Below are 16,178 nucleotides of genomic sequence, written 5' to 3' on the forward strand. Positions count from 1 at the left end.
GTGAGTTTGAACAGCCACTTACCTGTATCTGTGCTTAATGACCCCGAAACACTTCATGCATGAATTGGTTTTTCAATCCATGAAGTTGATTTATTTGAGAAACAAAGTGGAGAAAAAAGCAATGCACACGGGTGAAAATATCACTTATGTTGGGTAATTCAAAGGTGCAAGATGGAAGATGTATTTATCCAGCCTCATTGATATTGATGTGAAAATCACATCACATCACAGAGCCTCCAGCAAAGCCTCAGCTTGTTAATGAAATTGTTTACTCAGTTACAAATATATAGAATTTGCCTAGTTTGTATAAGTTCAACAGGAACACATGGGTGTTACTATTACTGTACTGAGAGACACAAGTAAATGGACAGTTTCCCACCATCACAAACGAGTTTGATGCGAGTGTGTGTACATTTTGAAAGGGACTAACTCAGGGTTAACTGTGATATCTCCACAGCCAGCAAGCCTTCCGCCAGAATTGCACAGGGAGAAGGACTACCCCAGGGTGCAGTACTCACACCACCATATCACAACAATGAAAAGGCAGAACTTCTACCTAATGGTTAGGCAATAGTTGATGCAGTAGCTTGTACACTTTAAAGACTACTTGTGAAAATTGTTTCCATTTGAAGTCAATAGAATTAAATTTCAGGAGCAGAATTCAGCATGTGCAAGCATACACATGCATTGACTAAGGATGAACTTCCAGTCCAAAGTGTTTACAAGCAAGAACAAGGTAGAATAATGAGATGGCAACAGAAAAAAATTAAACGAGACCTTGCCCTGGATTTTACATGGATGTATCTTCACGTATCTGGGAACATGACAAAGGTTCCACTTGGAAATAGCAGTAACTTGGAAGCGTTTGCAATGCTTTTTACAGATGCACTCTAAAATTGGACATGACAAAGTCCAGCATGGAAACACATTTGTGGGAATTCCTCACCATTTGCACTGGGGAATCTTGTCAAAAAACCCAAGCTAAATCGCAACTGGCATAGATACAACTTCATTACAGATTTCAATGAGAGGATCTGAGGGAAGATTTTAAAGATTTTTAATTATTTGTGGTGACATGTAAGTTTGTCCTCCGTGCTTTTGGTCTGTTTTATATTTTAATAGTTTCAGTTGTTTCTAACCATTTTATTTGAAACGTTCCATCTTTTGCAGTTTTGATGAGGTGAGGTTTAACCAACTGTCAAAGCTTTCTCAATGGTTCTGCAAGTGAAGCTGCTTCTCGTGAACGAATTTGCATACCAAAACGTCCTTTACCCTTCCATTGTGGGTGCACTGTTGTCATGGTATCTCTCTACAAGTTTCTGTTTGGGGGGGGACAGTAAGAGTTGATTGCAACCATTGTCTGTAAGTCTGTGATGGCTCACTGCTTGACTGCGAGTTCTTGCCCCATACTTTTAGTTTTATTTTCAACGGAGACACAAAAACAGATATAAAACAGAACTGAATGTTGTAAAATGTCAATCATACACAAATCACAGTAAGAAATTACATTCAAGTCCACTTTAGTGTCCTTTCATGAGGATCATTTTGACAGACGTTACCTGGCCAAATTGGTGACGATAATTTGTTACACAAGCAAGCCTATCGTAGTCTTCTCGCCAGCCCTGACAGTCCAGTAATCGATCAGCAAAAACACCATGACGACCAAAAGTAAAAGAGCACTGCAGGAATAAGATTGCTCATTTAGACTCGAGTTATTACTATCAGCAATTATTTACATTTTACAGTTCCTTTTCAATAATTCCTTCCCAAAATACTGGAGGAGATTCTTTGAACACACCCTTTACAATTTGCCTTATTCTTATAATACTTGAGAACTATTTTCCTCCAATCTGAGACCCGTGGCCTCTCCCTGCCACAGACAGCTTCAGACATGTGCCCCTTCACCCCTCCCCACCCAGCCTTCCCCATCCTGCTCCCTATATATAGTCTGTGGCCCACTTTCCCCTTAAGGCCAATCTTAGACTGCAACCCGTAGCCCTGCCCTATCCACCCCCACAAATTTACTGGCACGCCCACTGTCTGAGTTCCATTTAAGACCCAACCACACTTCACATTTCTCAGCTCTTTAACATTGTCTCCAAAAATACACAAACATTTTCCCACCACTATGCTGCAAACATTGTCTAAGAAATGTTAAACTCTGCCTTCAATCCACTCTTCCCAACATAGTAACTTGGAACTACTTTCCTTATTTTGAAGTGGACTTGCTCCTTGCCATTCTCCTACCATGGAAAAAGCAATTATCTTAACAATGTTTCCATTGTGAAAAAGCACATCCTTTGTAATTATTGCATCCTTCACCTTCTCCATTTAACACAATTTTTCTGCTCTTCGGACAGTCTAGGGCTGTTCCCATTGAGAAGAGAAGGTTGAAGGAAGAGCTCATAGAAGTGTATAAAATGTGGAGAGGTCTTGGGATAGCGGGTGGTAGGAAGCTGTCCCCAACGTGGAAAGGTTGAGAGCGACAAGTCACGGGTACAGAATAAAGGAGAAGGGAATTAACGGAGAAACCAGGTAAGACGTTTCAAGGCAGTGGCTGGAATCTGGAATTACACAGCTTGCACAATGATGCACTTTGTGGCTTTAAGAAGGAAATTAGAGAGCAAAAAATGTGCAAAACAGCACAAAATTGGGGTATGAAGGTGGGTCCATCCAGCTGTCTGCCGGAGAGCCATTGTAGACTTGGTGAGTTAAACAGGCTCCTTTTGCACTGCAACCAGCCTATTATTCTGTTACGGTAATCTTTCTTCCCGTGTCATAACTGTTCATCAGCACAATTTTGTACCTACTTACAGTGAGTAATCTGCTATTGTTCCTTAAAGGCACATACCTCTTAGCCCATCACATGATAATTCTCAACCTCACACCACTAAATGGTATGTTTCTGTCCATCTCCATAGCCCACCCGCTATATGCTTCTTCATCCAGTTTTTTTGTGTTTAAAACCAGCAGTTATTTCTTTTAATCAACTTTCAGTATGTCTAGGACCTGATTAATTTTCTTCCTGCCCAGTTTCAAACCTCAGTACAAAACTCAGCTACAGGAGATTTTCTCTTTGCTCAGGAATAATCGGGCAGATTTTGATCCTGCATATTACTGGGCCTGGATTGGTGCCATGCAAGACTTTCTCTTCAACAGTTATTTTTGCATCCACTTTAAAAATGGTTCAGCCACATCATTCCAGAAACTGACCTATGACCTTTAACCCCCGACATCACTGACTCCATCCCCATTTCCCCACGTTCTTATTTCCCCTTGCTTGGCCTTTAACACAGTTGTTAATAATGTGGAAGTCTTTATATACCACATGAGAATAGATTGATCCTTTTAACTATTTGAATGAAATAAGTCTTTATCTTAGATTAAACATACTTCCACATTTTCTCACTTACTGTTTAGACAGATCTAGGTATTTGGCTGAATGGCTTGGATTTGTACTTAAAGATATCACTATTTTAGTCATTTAAACATTTTAATAAATTAACTACTAATCTTTAAATAGTTTTTGAAATTCAGCACGAGAACCATTTATAGGATCACGCTGAGGATGAAACATTTTATTCTGAGATCTGCTGCAATGTAACCCTATGAATATGAATTTTCTGTTCACTTTGAGAATGATAATTGAAATCAGGTTTTGCATCCTGCTGCGCACCAGCCCTCTGAACCAGTTGCCTTGTAGTTTTGTTCTTCGCCCCAGGCAGAAACTTCCAGTGACACAAGGAACTTTATGTGGCTAATAGGCTGTAAACTTACTGACTGTACAATCTGGTTAGGAGTTAATACTAGAGTTGGACTACGTTTGGGACATTTTTTTGTACCACACTACTGACAGAACTTCAAGCTGCCAAGAACTTACAGTAGGTGCTTCTATTTCCATTGTTTTCATATTCCTTTGAGCAGTGCTGAGAAGATTATTCCTTTGTTCTTCCTACCTGCTGACAATTCACCAAAGCTTGTTCATTCTCCATTATCACAGCACTTCCCCTTGAACCATCAGACAGCTGAATGGTAACCTAGCAACAGCAAAAAAACTTACAGTTAAATAGGAAAAAGATATCTTTCAGAACCTTTCCTTTCTACATTTCCCAGAAATGCAGTTATGCTCTGATTCGGAGAAAACAAATGAGCTGTTTAATTATCGATGTATTTTCTTCTAAAACACACATTGGTGTAGCCTTAGTTTACTGGAATAAATGCTTTCTTCAATTACAGGAGCTATTTTAACTCCCCAAATTAGTTAGCTTTGAGCAGTGGCATTTAAGCTATTTCAAATAATGCCCTGACTGGCTTCCTGCTGACCAAATAGATTTAATTTTGCTTTACAGAGAACTATCCAGGCAGTAGGGTCACATTGTTTCTTCTCTGAATGAAGTCACTACTTTCTTTAACTTAACGTGAGAAACACCAGCAGGATTTGAAATTTGGGCCCCTGTGCGCATTCTGCTGTTTACAAAGATCATGGCTGAGCTTTTGCTCAGTGCCCTGACTTTACTATACTAATCCTGTAATATCTAAAATCTACCATTTTTGTTTTGCCTTGAGCCACCCTCAGCTACCTTGGTCAGAAAGTTCCAAAGATTGAATATTCTCTTGAAGAATTCTCCTTGCAGTCCTTTTACTGTGAGATGCCCCATGAAAGTGAGACATCAACAGCACATCTCCCTGTTAGAATTTTACCTGCTCCCTGAGATCATCTCAAGGGACAGCAGGCACAAGCTGCTTGCAGGGTAAACCCACTGATGCACCTTCAATAACTCACTCTGAGACGTAAAGGCGAGATATCGGCTTTTATTGACTGGAAGAAGGAACAAGCAGTGGTTGACCACCATACTACATCCTGGAGACTGAGAGGCCGGGCTCAGGCCTCGATCACCTTTATACAGGGGTCTGTGGGAGGAGCCGCAGGAGCAGTCAGCAGGGGGCGTGTCCAGACAGGTATATGTAGTTCACCACACCCACCATCCCACAAAGCAAGCTTTGCTGCTTTCCCTTCACACCAGTGTGGACAACCAAGCTGTATCCAATTTTTCAGGAGCACCTCACTATACCCCCATATAATTGGAGCAAGATGTCTCCACTCTTATATTCAAAATCTCTTCCAATGAAGATTGGATTTCCAGAAGCTTGCTGTAAATAGGTCTCAATGCACAAGGCTAGCTAGATTCCTCCGAACACAAACACCTTTCAATCTGTGTCAATTAAGAAAATATACTCCAGCAATCTATTTTTCCATAAGACTATAAGACATAGGAGCAAAGTCTGGCCATTCAGCCCATCGAGGCAACTCTGCCATTCTGTCATGGCTGATTTATTATCCCACTCATCCCTATTCTCCTGCCCTACCAGAAAGGATGACTTCGTATTTTTCCAAATTATATCTTTTCCTGTCAGTACCTCCTTGAAACATCACTAAGTTTGTCTCACAGCCCAGCCTGCTACTTTGCCTTCTAACATCGGCAAAACTTTGATCTTACACTTGATCTTCACATAAAGTTTCTGATGTAGATTGTAGGGGACCAGCACCAATCCTCCCTACACAACACCAATCATAGTCTCCCAATCCAAAACACAGTATGCTTTTTACTTCTGTCTTTTCTGTCTGTTAATAACATGCCAGTATATTATCCTTTAAAAATGTGCCGTAATTTTGCTTGATAATCTCAGATAGCATCTTAAAACGTTCTTAGGATCAACTGGGTCATCAATTCAGATACCTACAATCTCAAAATAATTCCAGCCGATTTTTCAAGCATGATTTCCCTTTCATAAATCCATATTGACATTGATCGTGTTATTAGTTTTCAAGTGTTTTTTACCACAGCCTTAAGGGATTCCAATATTTTCTGCATAATTGAAGTCAGATTTTGTGTTTTAATACTGTTAAGCATTAATTGAGTAGAATGTATACCCTCTTCTTGTATGTCGGTACTTCTACAGTCATACAGGACAAATGGCATGAAAGCAAGACATGCCAGTGTTTATATCGGAACATCCATCCATCTGTCCTCATCTAGATCTTTCCCATCTCCCTTATACTATCCAAAGTCCCCTTAAATATCCATTCTATTTACTTCAGCCTCTTTTTGTGGTAACAAATTCTACATTCTCACCACCCTCTGGGTAAACATGTTGCTGTGAAATCCTTCTTGAATTTCCTGGTGGTTGTTGAACTTGATAGCCAATGGTTATGCTCTTCTTCACAGCAGGCATATTCTCTCTGCGCCACTTCCATTAAATCAATATTTCAGTCTTCTTTTCTCAAAAGTGTTCATCCTTTCATGATATCCTTGCATTTCTGGTGTCATCCTTGTAGACTCTACACCATTTGTAATACCTTACTCTATGATGACAATCAGAATTGTATGCATTACTAAGTGTGGTTTAACCAATGTTTGATAAAAGTTTAGCAGACCTTCCTTACTTTTCAACTTTGTCCCTATGAAATAAATGCTAGAACTTGAATTTGTTTTACTTTCATGGCCATCCTAACCTGTGGAGTAGCTTTTAATGAAAAGGTGTATATCATTATTAAAATTTCCTTGTTGCATGACCCCAACCAGAATTCAACCATCCAAGTAATGTGGACTCTCTTTATTCTTTTCATCTTTCTTCTATATTGAGCTATTTTCTATTTCAGTAAGAATAAAATGGCATGGTTAAGAGGCACTGTTAAATACTTCAGTATAAACATTCAACTTCAGGTCTATGTAAAGCTGTACTGAGTTTCAATTGGGGCTTGTTAGTCTTACCTTGATCTGGACACAAGGAGAAAATCTGTCCCCGTCAGAGCTGCAGCTGCCTTGGGGCTTCATCCCGATTTCAAGCACAGTACAATTTCCAGCAGTGAAATTTAAAACTGATGTTGAGAATAGATAAAGACTGTTAAGCCACAGCATATTCGTCGTCTTATCGCAAGACATTCTTTTCAGCAGAAGGACGGCATGTTAAGATTTAAAGTAAATTTTCCATGACTGGTTTGCTGGCAGGGTGGCCCAGGATTGGACAATTCCCAATTGGAGGTTACAGCACATCCTCCTGTTGAATGGATATGTGTGCATTCTCTGGACCCCAAAAGGGCAGTGCCCATTTCCACAGATTTCTCAGCACTCAGACTGGCAGTTCTGTCACTGAACTGGTGCCAGGTTAAACCTGCTCAAGCCCAGTGAAATCAATGGAAGAAAGGCATGTGAAGCTTTTATCTGATTTAATTAAGATAGATTACTTACTGTAATGTAATGTAGTGTTTGTTGCTTTATATTTGCACAACTCCCCTAATTTATAATTTTAAATTCATTCTTTTCAAAAATGCTGTTCCACTTTTGACAGATCCTGATCAGTTGTGAATGTTTGTTCATGTCAAGGACATTCACAAACATTTAAATTTAAGCAGGTTTGACATCTGATGAACTAGGTGACTGTTTTCAATGTTGTCAAAACCCTTTGTGTTTTGACCACAAGTTGCCATTTGCATTGAGAAAGGCCCTGCACTTTACTGGGAGCCTGGCTTCCACTGTAAAACTAGGATCAAACGTGAAGAAACCTCTTAATTCAGGGCACTGGTAATCTCAAGACAGAACAGGTTACCATTTGGTGACCTCCCATATAGATGCTACCCCCATATAGTAGTTTATATAGTAGTCCCTATTCTCCAATACTTTCTCCCTGGTTTCCATTCTCTCTTTTTTCTTGACCATCTCCAGAGCTCTTCCCAATCAGGAACCCCTTCCACATCCCTTGTCCTTTCAGTCTGACCTCCGTGCCATCCTTTAAATGAAACATAACCAAGCGGATCCGGAACATTGCTGTCTTAGTCACCACCATCATTTAATCAGGTTGGATTAATGTAGAGCACTAATGAGGCATTAACATGATCAGAACTTTCACTCCATATCGCTCTTGAATCAAATATAATTGCTCAATTACCATCCATCTCCCAGATTTTTCTCTTAATGAGCCATGTGACATCCAGCATCCTCTCCTACCTTGTGCCAGCTGACATTATAAATAGCTTCCTCTTCACCGTTACTGTGCCAATTCCTCCAATTACGTCCTTTTACAAACTTGCTGGTTCCTCACTGCCTTTACCTTGTTTTTTACTTCAGCTCCCTCAGTACTGAAATCCCATTGCTAAAGTACTGCATCGCTACCCTTTAAAGCCCTTGCTTAAAGATAGCTTCTTTGAACAAGGAACATCTTTAGTACAAGGTAAGTTTCTGTGAAAAAAAAAATGAAATCCTGAGGTAATTTTACAATTACCCAAACAATCAGGTTTTACCTCTGCTGAAATCCGTGCTCTATTGCAAACCATTATGAACATCTACTTCACGTTGTATGCTGTGTACGTGCTCTGATATTAAATTGAACCATTGCATTACATTTGGTGGCATACAACTTCCATTTTTAATTATAAAAAAATGTCTGCAGTCTTACCTTTATAAAAGGGCTTTAATATATAAATTCCAAATAAAACGAAAAGCAACAGAAGTATCAGCATCACAGGAGCCATGAAGATTAGAGGGCACTTCAGCCGGTCAGCAATTTCTTCACGTTTGAGATCCTCGGCTGATATGTTTTTCCTTCTCTGTGCCCTCCGCTGCACTTTCTCAATTCTGGATGGCCCGTAGACCGACGACTGCCTGGTTCTGCTTCTTTCCTCTTCGTTAGTGTTGCTTGGGCAAATTGAGCTAGGGAACTGGAAACTAGTGACAAACATCGTGAGAGTTCTTGAAATGATTATCAGTACTTCGTGTGAAAATGGTTTCTGGCAGACAGTTTTCAGTCAAAACCTTATGTCTTGGTCAAATGAAGGTTGTTCACATGATTTCTTGTATCAAGATTGTGGCATCTTCAAACTGGAACAAACAATTGAAAGAAACCTGGAAAGAAAACAAACTAATTCAATAAAGCATGCATGATATCTGCAGATAGACAACCTAGGAACAAATGCTACAATATCAAATGGAAGATTATTTAGAAGAAGTTTTTTTCTGACATGCTCTGCTGGAACCTTGGTTCGAATGCCTTCACTGCCTGACTCACCAGTGAGATGTCTTAAAGAGGTTTCACACAGTGGCTAAAAATTAAACTCACCGGAATAACTTAAGTTTTTGTCCATAATACGCTGGGTGCATTTGTCAAAATCCGCTCAAAAACCCCTTGAAAAGCAAAAAGAAAATGATAGAAACTATAAAACTACAGGGTCAGACAGGTGGACACAGGAAAAAAACACGGATGGTAGTTTGCCTCCCAGGTGCCAGGGTCCGGGATGTTTCCGATTGCGTCCACGATATCCTGAAGTGGGAAGGTGAAGAGCCAGAGGTCGTGGTACATATTGGTACCAATAACATGGGCAGGAAAAGGGAGGAGATCCTAAAAACAGACTACAGGGAATTAGGAAGGAAGTTGAGAAGCAGGACCTCAAAGGTAGTAATCTCAGGATTACTGCCTGTGCCACGTGACAGTGAGAATAGGAATAGAATGAGTTGGAGGATAAATGCGTGGTTGAGGGATTGGAGCAGGGGACAGGGATTCAGATTTCTGGATCATTGGGTCCTCTTTTGGGGCAGGTGTGACCTGTACAAAAAGGACAGGCTGCACTTGAATCCTAGGGGGACCAATATCCTGGCAGGCAGGTTTGCTAAGGCTACTGGGGAGAATTTAAACTAGAATTGCTGGGGGGTGGGAACTGAACTGAAGAGACTGCGGAAGAGGAGGTTGGCTCACAAATACAGAAAGCTTGCAGACAGAGCAAGAGGGAGGATAGGCAGGTGATAGAGAAGGGACGCGCTCAGTCCGATGGTTTGAGATGTGTCTATTTTAATGCGAAGAGTATTATGGCAAAGCGGATGAGCTTAGAACGTGGATCAGTACTTGGAGCTGATGCTGTGGCCATTACAGAGACTTGGATGGCTCAGAGACAGGAATGGTTACTTCAAGTGCTGGGTTTTAGATGTGGGAGGCAAAAGAGGTGGGGGCGTGGCACTTCTGATCAGAGATAGTGTCATGGCTGCAGAAAAGGAAGAAGTCACGGAGGGATTGTCTACTGAGTCTCTGTGGGCAGAAGTTAGAAACAGATAAGTGTGAGGTGGTTCATTTTGGTAGGTCAAATATAATAGCAGAATATAGCATTAACGGTAAGACTCGTGGCAGTGTGGAGGATCAGAGGGATCTTGGGGTCCGAGTCCATAGGACACTCAAAGCTGCTGCGCAGGTTGACTCTGTGGTTAAGCCGTACAGTGCATTGGCCTTCATCAATTGTGGAATTGAATTTAGAAGCCAAGAGGTAATGTTGCAGGTATATAGGACCCTGGTCAGACCCCACTTGGAGTACTGTGCTCCATTCTGGTCACCTCACTACAGGAAAGACATGGATACCATAGAAATGGTGCAGAGGAGAATTACAAGGATATTGCCTGGATTGGAGAGCATGCCTTATGAGAATAGGTTGAGTGAACTCAGCCTTTTCTCCTTGAGGCGACGGGAAATGAGAGGTGACCTGATAGAGGTGTACAAAATGATGAGAAGCATTGATCATGTGGATAGTCAGAGGCTTTTCCCCAGGGCTGAAATGGTTAGCACGAGAGGGCACAGATTTAAGGTGCTTAGAAGTACGTACAAAGGAGATGTCAGGGATAAGTTTTTTTACTCAGAGAGTGGTGAGTGTGTGGAATGGGCCGCTGGCAACGGTGGCGGAGGCGGATACGATAGGATTTTTTAAGAGACTCCTGGACAGGTACATGGAGCTTAGAAAAATAGAGGGCTATGGGTAACCCTAGGTAACTCCTATGCTAAGGACACGTTCGGCACAGCATTGTGGGCTGAAGGGTCTGTATTGTGCTGTAGGTTTTCTATGTTTCCATGCTGGAACTCTGGAATAAAATGCTGGAAATACTCAGCAGGTCAGGCAGCAACTGTGGAGGAAAAAGCAGAATTAATGTTTCAGGTCAGAGTGCCTTCGCCATTACCCTGAAATGGCAACGACCTGAAGCAGCTTTTGGCTGTTGAATATCATCAGCATTATCCAATTTTATATCACAATTCTATGATCCTGAAAACAAATGATTATAAATGTGGAATCTCATTTCAGTTGTGGAGATATTAAAATATATAGTTTTACATTTATCCTTTTCCTTTGATTCCAATCTATTTTCTTTCTTTTTTTCTGCCTTTGCATCCACCATGTTAATCTTCACTGTCCTTCATTGTTTATGCTGATTCATGGTCATTTAGTATGAATGGTTGATGAAACACATGGTTACTTTTCTTGTTCATTCATGTCTGAGATACTGGGTGTCTCTTACTGGAATGACTGGCATGGAAAAAACAGACACACGAGAGTAAACCTAACTAATGTCAGAAATGGGTAGCTTCATACCCACTGTTAATTAAACCACATCAGGTGTGAACAAGAGTGGCTCTTCTGGTGCTTCAGTGACTCCATTGTGTGCCTCAATTGACTAGTCTTCCTCCACAAAGAGATTAACACAAAAGGATATTGGAACTGGTTTACCTGCAGCATGGAAAATATTAGCTTTCAATAAAGGATTTGAAGCCAACTTTTAAGACAATAATGAATGGAACAAATTAGCCAAATGCAAATGAATTAGCCGAGCTAATTTAAGGTTTGATAAGCACAACAGCTGTTAAATGGAATTGGAAGAGTGATACGCTTTTCCATCCCAAATCTTATATACACATTGTTGTACTCAACTTATCTGCACACCAAAGCACTTCAGTCCATTTGGGCAATTATGTTATACTTTCAATCCTTAGGGGGAGCTACGGCCGTAAAACTGTGCTTTTCCTGTATGCTTATGCTATTTCTGTCACTGTGTTGACAATGCTGCACTAAACTATCAGGATTAATTACTTTTTAAACAATGTCAATTGTAAGAACACAAGAACTCAGTGCAAGGATATCTGAAAGAACTATGTTTGGCTGACTCCTTAACTCTAAACGTGTTTGTGTACAATATGACCCCAGATACTTGAGATATTACATAAAATTACGTTGGGGTTTATCCTCACATCTCAGAAGATCAGTAAGTGTGTACCTTTTCTCCAGAATGACCCAGCATTACATTGCAGAGACTGACCATTCCTTCGGGCACACACATGGGGGCCATAATACCGCCATATAAATTTCTGTGAATCTAAGAAAAGGGACATTTTTTAACAAAATTCAACTTGTGAGTCAGCAGGTTTGTGGCATTGCTATGTGTAATATTCTGAGATGTGCTCTCTGTTAACAAACAGCCATTTCCTGGACAACGTTTTTGCTTCAAATTCTTCCACCAATACAAACCTCAAGTCAGCCATGTAATGGACACTCACCACTTGGCCAGACAGGTGTGGAATCAACTTTCTGTGCAACGTTCAAGTAAAGGCAGCACACACAATTCCTGCCCGTGTCAAAGAATACAAGACTCAATATCTAGCCCTTCCATTTTTGAACAACTGCAGCAATGCATAAACATCATCTTAATGGAACTTCTTTTACCTGGGTCTTAGTGGTTTCTTGTTGGGGGGAGAAAAATTCCATCTTCAGGACTATCAAATTGACTGTGCGGCACTATCGCCATAAAAATTAGATTTTTGCAGAGATCAGTCTGCTCAAAACTGCTCATTAAGGTGCAGCCAGCCACCAAAGCATCAGAATTGTATTTGCCCCAGTCACCCACTGGCGAGCTGCCATATAGAACATGCACAAGTTACTACCTAGGGCAGAGGTGGCAAACCTATGGCACATAAAAAAAATTGTTGGCGGGTGGCATGCAGTGCCACCCTTTGATTCTTTAAACCGCACACACAATAAAAAGATACATAATGATTTTTTTACAGCCCAAGAGCAGTGAGATGTTGTCACTTATGCAGGAACGCATGTCCATGGATGAAATGTTTTGAAATCCTCCCAGACGTGGTGTACATATCAGTATTTGGACAGTAAGTAGTTGGGCCAGTTGACATTTTTTTTCTTATTCTGCTGTTTGAGTGAACACTGGATGTTAAGTAATAATAGTGGTAAAAACTGTATGGCATTTGTGACGTGTTATTTCCAGTAATGAACTTGGTCAAGTCTACTTATAGGAGTAGATTTACTGATGAACTAGTGTCTTGTGCATAACTCTCAAAACAACCAAACACAAGTTGGATATAAAATATTTGTAATTGTTAGGGCAGCAACAAAAGTCTCACTGAGAATAAAGTGTATTTATTTCCCTTTCTTTGATGAATATGCACCCAACCTTATAATTTTACTTCACTTTTCTTATCTAATATGTAACAATACTATTTAGAAATTGTTATTTTTCTGTTGTCTTTTTGGCCAAAAGGTCTCAGCCCAAAACATCAACTGCTCGTTCTTTTCCACAGATGCTGCCTGACCTGCTTATTTCTTCCTGTATCTTATGTGTTTTGCTCTGGATCTCTAGCATCTGCAGATTTTCTTCTGTTTAAAATTTATATTTGCCAGTTTGAGTTGTGTTTCTCTAGCAATATGAAATGATTTCTCCAGATTCACCTTTTCCTAACTGCATGCTATACTGTGAGGCCCGATGAGTCAGATTCCTCAAAAACCCCCCTGGCTAGTTCTCAAGTTGCACATCGTCCGGGATATGAAACATATATCACTGACCCTTCCTGATCACGGGGTCTCAATGCAAGAGCTTCCTTCCTATAGCATTAAGAAAGTACCTTCAACACAGTGGGTCAAGAAGGCAGCTGACTCACATCTTCTCAAGGGCATTCAGGAGTAGGCATCAACTTCTGAGTGACAAGTTAATGATGCAAATGAATTTTTAAAAATCGAAGAAGGGATTTGTCGAACGTCTACAGTGTTTAACTTTGTGTCCTGTGACTCGGTCACATTTCTCAGTGTTAAAATTAGCACTTTGGGCACAATTTTGAAACATAGGAGAAAGTCTCTACCTTACTTTCATGTGCGTGAACCACAGCATGTTTAAGAAAAATTACAAGAGCACAATTCCCCTTTAATATGATCCATAATGGTGTCCTGAAATGCATTAGTTATAAAGGGAGCAAAAAATGCCATTGCACAGCTTCAGAGGTAACTAGTAACATATTTTAAATCACTGTTAAAAAAAAGATTTAAAGTATCAGATTAATTGAATATGTTTTCTACTGCCCCTGAATAGTTGCTTTAATTTTTTTTTTACTTGTTTGTATCAGTATAATATCGGGTATTCTATTATTCAACTTTACACTGTGGTAATAGAACTATTAATATGAGCCAAAATGTTTTCATAATTGGGGATTTATAGATGGTTGTTAAAATGTGAGGCATTTCTGCATCAGAGTCGTCACATCTACTCAGTGGCTATTTTATTAGGTACACCTGCTCGTTAATGCAAATATCTAGCCAATCACGTGGCAGCAACTCTATGCATAAAAGCCTGCAGACATGGTCAAGAGGTTCAGTTGTTGTTCTGACCAAGCATCAGAATGGGGAAGAGATGTGATTAAAGTGACTTGGATCATGGAATGAATGTTGGCGCCAGGCAGTGTGGTTTGAGTATCTCAGAAACTGCTGACCTTCTGGGGTTTTCATGCACAGCGGTCTCTAGAGTTTACAAAGAATAGTGGGGAGAACAAGAAAAAATCCAGTGAGCGGTGCTTTCTGTGGGCAAAATGCCCTGTGGATGAGAGAGGTCAGACTGGTTCAAGCTGACAGGAAGACAACAGTAACTAAAACAGCCACATGTTACAGCAGTGGTGTGCAGAAAAGCAGTGGATGAACTACAGACCCAGAGCATGAACATACACACGGTGGCCACTTCATTAGGTTCTGGTGGTAGTTAATAAAGTGGCCACTGAGTATATGTACACACTGGAATCCTGCTCCTTGTCTGGCCTTATCCCCTGCAAGAACGGGTCCTGAGGTCCAAACACACAGAATTCATGGTGATTTGTTGACCAGGGTTTTCCATTGCTAGAGGACCATCACTAAATCCCATGTGGGCAGCTGTTAACTGTTGAAGTTCATACTTGAGGCTCGATGCAGCTTCTGGCAATGGGATTTGGGGGATGTTCAATGCTAAATACCATTTCCCTTCGCTCTTCTTGGCAATACAGTGGTATTTCATAATTGAATGAGTACAGCACCTGGCACCAATTGAGTAAATAAATTCAATCTTTACTATTTAGATCATTTTGAAATCTTTTTAGCTAACATCATCCTGAGGGAAGAGGCATTTTTGAGAGCTTTGTTCCAGTAGTGCAATGCATTCCTTAGCCCCCAAAATATACAAGCTGGCAAATGTTAGGTGAAGCCAGTGAGGTGGAAGGTGGATGGGCAGGAGTAGTGAAGTGAGAAGCTGGAAGAGGCAACGGGATAAAGAAGAAAGGATCTGATAGGAGAGTGCACTGTGGGAGAAAAGGAAGGGGGAAGGACACCAAAAGGAGTGAGGTGATCGACACATACCCTTCTCCAAGCCTATTAACAACGGCGCTTGCAAAGTTATCATCCTAGTGAGTGGATCAGCAGGAAAGCAAACGCAGAACTGTCGTCAACTGAAGAACATCTGTAACTGCAGAGCACAAAGCAAAGATATCTGTCGTCTGGGACTCCCAACTGTTGTCTGCAGCTTGGCTCCATCCCTATAACACCATGGTGTGATACTGACCTCAGAAGATCATCCCATAAAAGTGGCTCAAATCACAGTCATCCTCCCAATTACCTCATGTAGCACAAACTACACTCCAGCAGCTGCTAAACAAGGTCAGGCACTGATTCTTTCAGTACTTGACTGCAGAGTCAAACCTGGCCCCAACATCTCCCTTGTCCTTGCTTTTCCCATCCCTTGCCTCTAAAGATTTGAAGGGTATTTTAAGAATGTTTGTCATTCTTATCTGATACGCCATTGAAATGTCTTCCTTTTCTTTATATTTTTCTTGTATTCAATTTCCCCACAAGCTCTACCCTACATTCATTTGAATCCTCAGTGGAGTCAACATTAATGAAAGCCCTTGAAAGATAGATTGCCATCTATTCAACTTTATGTAAATATGTCTGAAATTGAATAACGATACAGAGTATTGTTCAGAGATTAGACCACTGTGTCCTTGGGCGGAGTTTAATTGTTATTTTGATAAAAAATAACTTGACATTTATTTATAATCCTAACTGATATGAATTC

The 16,178-nt window shown here is 40.6% G+C and overlaps 1 protein-coding gene across 6 annotated transcripts in view; it reads right to left on the minus strand.

Annotated features, from left to right (window-relative positions):
• The window catches only part of LOC132377813 (uncharacterized), a 64,491-nt gene that overhangs the window by 16,860 nt on the left and 31,453 nt on the right, over positions 1-16,178 (minus strand). For 5 of the 6 annotated variants that reach the window (XR_009506774.1, XM_059944208.1, XM_059944207.1 and 2 more), the window contains exons 2-5: positions 8,455-8,900; positions 6,774-6,880; positions 3,957-4,037; positions 1,560-1,679 (exon numbers count right to left, since the gene is read on the minus strand). Coding sequence is in view for 5 of the 6 variants with exons in the window: in XM_059944208.1 (XP_059800191.1) it covers positions 1,560-1,679; positions 3,957-4,037; positions 6,774-6,880; positions 8,455-8,737 (591 nt within the window). In the remaining variant the exon portion in view is untranslated. Of the gene's footprint in view, positions 1-1,559; positions 1,680-3,956; positions 4,038-6,773; positions 6,881-8,454; positions 8,901-12,077; positions 12,177-16,178 lie in introns of all 6 variants that reach the window. The other variant, XM_059944205.1, reaches the window with a different exon arrangement.

The sequence above is a fragment of the Hypanus sabinus genome, chromosome 19 (assembly GCF_030144855.1).
Source record: "Hypanus sabinus isolate sHypSab1 chromosome 19, sHypSab1.hap1, whole genome shotgun sequence".
NCBI classification, from domain to species: Eukaryota; Metazoa; Chordata; class Chondrichthyes; order Myliobatiformes; family Dasyatidae; genus Hypanus; species Hypanus sabinus.